A 6,000-nucleotide genomic window follows, 5' to 3' on the forward strand; every position below is an offset into this window, starting at 1 on the left:
ACCCATACCATTTTATAATGCCGAGTCGTAAGTTTACATGCGGTAACGTAAATGCATGAGCGGTGAAACTCGCATAAATTATGGCGACCGAAAGTCTTCTTATATAACGGCCCATCTAATAGTTAAGTGATCCGTGGTATAACTAAATGGAAATTCAATTAGTTGTCGCTAAAAGCTGTTTCTCGTGATTCATTACTTAGATACCTATTTAAATAGTCGTTCCAATTAGTTCCTATCGTTTTCATTCTAATTTGCAAATAAAATAAAGGCTGATTCCGATTTTACATTTTAGGTGAAAATCTTGTTTTACGACCTTAAGTTCTGTCATTAGTTTTCTCACGCGCACAAGCGTGACGCGCAGAAGAGAAGAAGATGCTTAATGAGACGACTCTGATTGCATTTCGTGCGCACCAAGTCCATTAATCACGTCATACGTTTTTAACTAGTTTTTGTCAACCATTTATCCATTATGACATACATTTTTTTGTCAACTATAATCATACGTAAAGGGCATGTAAGATTATAAACTTATGGTTTTGTCTTATGCATCAAACACCTGGCCAAAGAACCGCCCCCTTTTCCTAGTCCACCAGTGTGAGTCGTACATCCACCCCATGAACTCCGTACCATGACACAAAAAATTTATTCCCCACTAACCCACACCGGTGTTTTCCACAATGTGCCGTTTTGGGAGGCACCCTTGGATCGCGAATATTCTACCACGATGAGCTCTACTCCCCATTATTTTTTTAATATGTTTTCTTTTTCTTTGTTGAGCGGCAACAAGTAGGTAATGAGACAGAGCTTGCTGATCATAGATATAAGAAGTAAGGAGATTTATAACGAAGCATAATTTCAATGAGTCTCGCTGTCTCCAACTGTCCCCCACCACATCATTAAAGGCGTGGCCAGACAACCAACTCACGCGCTGTGATTGGCCAAACCGCGCGGTGTAGGATCCTATCCTAGTGCGGCGGCACTAGAGTGAGGACAATTCGATAGAGCTATCGATATTTTACATGTTCTAAACATTACCTTAGAGTTTTGACATTTTTGTTTTAAGTAATAATTGCCATAGACTTAATTTATATTCCTTTAAATTTTTGACCTTATTTACGAGCTAAGAATTTTAAGGTACGTGTAAGGTATATTAGTTTATCCATAAGTTCTCTCTCAAAAGTTTTTACTGATAAAATGTAATACAAAGCTTTTAATTAAAAAAATAAACATGTACCATGATGCGAAAGCTTGTTTATGCTTAGGTAACTAATCAAATTAGTTTAAATTGTAGTCATTATTTGATCTAATGTTTGTTTAAATTGTTTACTTTGATATTGTCGATAGACGCGAGCGCTTCATTAAAAAAAATAGTTTCAGTTTATTATAGCATACTTAGTCACCAATTGAAAGCAATTCCAGTATGTTACTTAGAGTTATGTAGAACTGCGAAAGCAAGTTATAGTAAATTATATTGTAAGTATAATGCACCATTAAATAAGCTTTTAAATCATATGTACGAATAATAAGGAAAGAGTAATCATAATTATCAGTAAAAATCTTTCTGATACTTGAACTTTTGGATCGACTAAGTATACAATATACTATTATTTTGTACATATTTATATTCTATCGTTATATAAATGAGGCGAAGTGTAACTGGAAACATTTTTCTTGAAAATGATCCGAACAAATAACACTTTTCTCGCTCGTTAACCAGTTAGGGCTAGAGGCATGTAGCATCTATCCATTTTTCTTTAATACTGGGATTTTTCGGGAAACTGAAAAAAAATTGCTATCATGAACATATTTGATTATACCTAGTGCAGTTATTCGAATCGTTGCTATGAACCTGAATAAAATGTACTTATAGGTATAAACTATAATGTTATAAATAAATTGTACTTAATTAAATCAGTTTATTTTTTGGCGTACCTATTCGATTTTTAATCCAAATTAATAAGTATTAAATTAAACATTAGGTGCATATAAAATAATTGTAAAATTTTACTTGAAATATAATTACTTTCATACACACTCTATATCCAAACATTTTTATCGATAACGCTCAAATATCAATTATATGCACGAGCACCACTCTATTTCGCGGCGTCAATTAAGAGAGCGGTTGGCGGTCGTACCAAGAAACAATAATGCCCCTGTGAATATCTTTAGCGGTTTAATGCATTGCGCCGTTGCTTAGGACACTACAAATAGTTTTCCATGCCAAAGCGTCAATGTAGAATGCATAGACAAATTGCCACGCGTTTGTATGACAACATGGACTGACTCAGAAAAATCATATGTCACTGGATTTATTTGTTAAAATGTGTGGTTTATTGACTAATACGTAAAAAAATGTACTTACATGTGGTATGTAACTCCATGATCCTTATAGTTTTTGGATGCACTCCTATTTCGACACAAAATAACGCTATAATTCGGCATTTCAATAAAATTGACGCGCACATTGTTCAATGATAGCTAATTTGCTACTGTCTTATGGCGGGCCGCTATGGCCACGATGTGGCTATGTCGCGGCGACACGCGCCAGGCCTCCGTCAGCCATCTAGTACTTTCTATGATCTGAGTTGCTGATCGACAGATCACCAAGAATTCATGTATAACGCCTTACTCTGCCGAAGTAACCCGACGACTGCCGAGGCAAGCCGTGCCGTGTTTTGTCAAAAAAGGAAAACGACTGGGTTCAAAGAATAAATAAATATTTATTACAATCTTACACAGATCGACCTAGTCTCAAACTAAGCAAAGTTTGTACTATGGGTTCTAGGCGACGATATATACATTATAGGTAATATGTTGAATCTGTTGACTCGAAGCTCGAGTAAATAATATTGTAAATATTCTATAAAAGACTAACGGGTCTGCATTGTTCGATTTCTTCGTGTTTCTTATTCACGTCACGCAACATTAGCTTAATTGGAAAATTTGGAAATATGTATTCCCAAAAGCCTTTGTTAAATATACTTGCTCTTGCTCCACGCCAATACATGAAGTTAATGTACACACTTTATCGTCTAAGGTTTTCTGGGTAGTTTGCAGGTGGATGTTTGTTTTCCCGATTTAGGTACACTTTATCGTCCTAAGCACTTTTTGGGATAGTTACTCGTATACTCGTAGTCTGCATCCATGTAAAATTGTACAAAGCTTTAAAGCCTTAAAACGATTTCACACAACACTTTCTTAACGGTAAATACTGCTGAATGGCTAAACGTACTGTTTATTTTCCGCTTTTAGGCTTCACCCAATTTAAGAAAAAAATACACGTCATATTTCTCCTCCTCCCCCACGGTGATTATTAGTGATTTTTTTCAAACCTCCCCTCCCCTCCATAATTAGTATGACGTGATTCATGGATAGCCCCCAATCAGCGTGAGTCACATGACTCAAGGCTGTATCCAAACAAGGTAAAAACCTTAACAAATTGTTAAATCAGAATCGGCTGCATTAGTCTCTGAAATGACTTTCCTAATATAATAAAACCTGTAAATTGTAACGGTCAAAAGTATAAACGTTATTTTATTCACGCGGACATTTAATTTATTTTTTATATGTTATAGGTATGTTCTTTTTTTGTGTTCTAATATCGAAGTTGGATATTACCATACTTAGATAAATTTATTTTAAAATAAAATGATGACATGCATCTTTGACTTACATCGTGATATAAAAGAGAGCTTTTCAGTCGAGTACCGTGTTTAGGCAACGAGGCTTGCTGAGTTGCCTAAGTGAGGTATAAGATTGATTATAGTCAAGTTAGGAGCCCATACGGTACATTTGGTATACGAAATCTTAATTCAACCATTACAGTCGACGAGTAGAAAAATAAATATTTTATCATATTTTATTAAATATTGGTAATAATTTGTTAAAATAAAAATCATATTTTGAAGAATAATGACCCAGCTTCAGTAATGTTTAAAATAGCGTTTTGCGTTGTATAGGATAGGACAGGGCAGAGTCGACTTTTAATTGTCATTCTCGCTTGTTATCACGATTTGTTAGATGGCATTTCCGATATTATTATTTTCTTGTATAAAAAATTCCGAACGTGATTTGTTTCAGTATATTTTTCCCCATTTAAATAATTTAATTGGCCTAAATAGAAAACGTTCTCGTTATATCGGTATATTTTTGTTTGTAAATTAAAGAATTCACCTTTATTATTTTGATCCACTGGGCCGTCAAGTAGAGGATTATCCTCTAGGTAGGGTAAGTTGGTTGACTGTGGGTAGGTAGTGCACAGGACTATCGAAAATTCTGAGAAAACGCAAGATATTTCTTAATTTTTTTCCCTCCTCCTTTATTTTTTTTTATTATTATTATATTAAGCTTAATTATTATATACAATAATTGAAAACGGATACTCTTTCAGGCAAATTACAAGAAAACGTGTACTTACTTACCTACAATCAAATCAAATTTTATGGGTCGATAATTCAGTTATTGTGTTTCATTTCGGCAATTTATTAGTATTCTATCTACGCACCAGTGAACAATTTGCTAGGATTTTTGTAGAAATTTAATTTCGGTACTTTCGTATGGATAATACGGTTGTATAAGATTTTACTAATATGAGGGTTTTTTAGATAAAAAAATATTCATATTTATTCTTATAGGGGAAAAATGGACCTAGCTGAGAAATTGAAATTGCTCATGAAAAAAAGTGAAGATCTTCGACTGAAAGTGAATGGTCTGAAAAAAAACGGAGTCTTGCCTTAATATTTAATCGTAAATATTAAGGCAAGCTGTGTATTAATTGAATAGCTTTATGCTATTCAATTAATACAAATTTACTTTAATTCATAAATAATAAAAAATAAATTTGCTGATATCATCATTTATTTTCATTAAAAACTATAAAGTTACCTTTGCCTCTGTATTTATTGAACTTTGCCACGCCTTTTGCACTCCTGGATGTTAAAGCTGACGACTAATGTGGCTCAGCGACCTACAGAGGGACTTGGCCTCTGAAACGACGGCACGCCATTTTTCGCGATCCTTCGCCGGTTCCTGCCAATTATCAGCGTGAAGCAGCTGACGCTGATCCGCTTCTATACTGTTTCTCCATGCCTCAAAAATGTTAAATATGTTTGAAACTAGAATGCAGAAATTATTCTTTCAAGCGAGCTGTTACATGCACAATATAATTATTAAGTTTTGCGCGTTCTAAGTAAAACATTGTTCATCATATATTATTATTTTAGGACTTAAGAACACTGTTGCTTCTACTTTAAGTGATACATTAATGTATCACTTATATTGTGTTGAGTATTTATAATGCCTGTTTAAATTAGTAAAACACAGTAAACATGCTAATTGTGTTTGTTAAGTGCCCTTTACAAATTGAGTCGTCTCCTACGTGATTTTAATATGTACATGCCTTTAACTGCTGCCCTCGTAATTAACGTTAAATCTTATTAGGAAAGTTGTAAGCATTCATCTTTAGCATTTCAAAAGAAATAATTTCAGAAAACCATAGCTATCATTGTTTGAGTGCCCACAACACAAGCCTTCTTAAGCTTACCGTGGGCCTGAGTCAATTTTGTGTAAGAATGTCCCTATAATATTTATTTATTTATATATTAACTACTTTCAATTTTCTTCATACAAGGATTAGGCGGGCAGACGAAAGTGCCGATGAACTCCTTAATCCCCTTCATCGTTCGTGTTATCCAATAAAGGCACTAAATCTATTGTGCAAAGGATGTTGTAAGTAGGTATTGGTACCCTTGGATTATTTTTGCAGATGAAATTTATAATAATTAAAAAAAAAACAAGTGATACTAGTGCAGGTGAAAATTGGTTTTCGCTGAAATTATTTTTGCAAAAAATTATTAAAGTAGTTTTAATCGAGGCACTTTGCGAAGAGTAGATTCCTGTGAAAACCACTCCACTTTTTGTTGTTAATTATTTAGTTCTTCTATTTTTGTGATGGTTTATTCTCCAGGGCACATACTTTGACCCCTTTGACTACGTCGT

General features: G+C 34.0%; 1 protein-coding gene across 1 annotated transcript in view; it reads left to right on the top strand.

Annotated features, from left to right (window-relative positions):
• LOC133522921 (uncharacterized) overlaps positions 1 to 5,134 on the top strand; it is a 43,685-nt gene extending 38,551 nt beyond the window's left edge. The window contains exon 6 of the mRNA XM_061858403.1: positions 4,638 to 5,134. Coding sequence (XP_061714387.1) covers positions 4,638 to 4,740 — 103 coding nt within the window. The 3' untranslated portion in view covers positions 4,741 to 5,134. The remainder of the gene's footprint in view (positions 1 to 4,637) is intronic.
• Positions 5,135 to 6,000: the final 866 nt, after the last annotated feature.

This window comes from Cydia pomonella, chromosome 11, assembly GCF_033807575.1.
Source record: "Cydia pomonella isolate Wapato2018A chromosome 11, ilCydPomo1, whole genome shotgun sequence".
Lineage (NCBI taxonomy): Eukaryota > Metazoa > Arthropoda > Insecta > Lepidoptera > Tortricidae > Cydia > Cydia pomonella.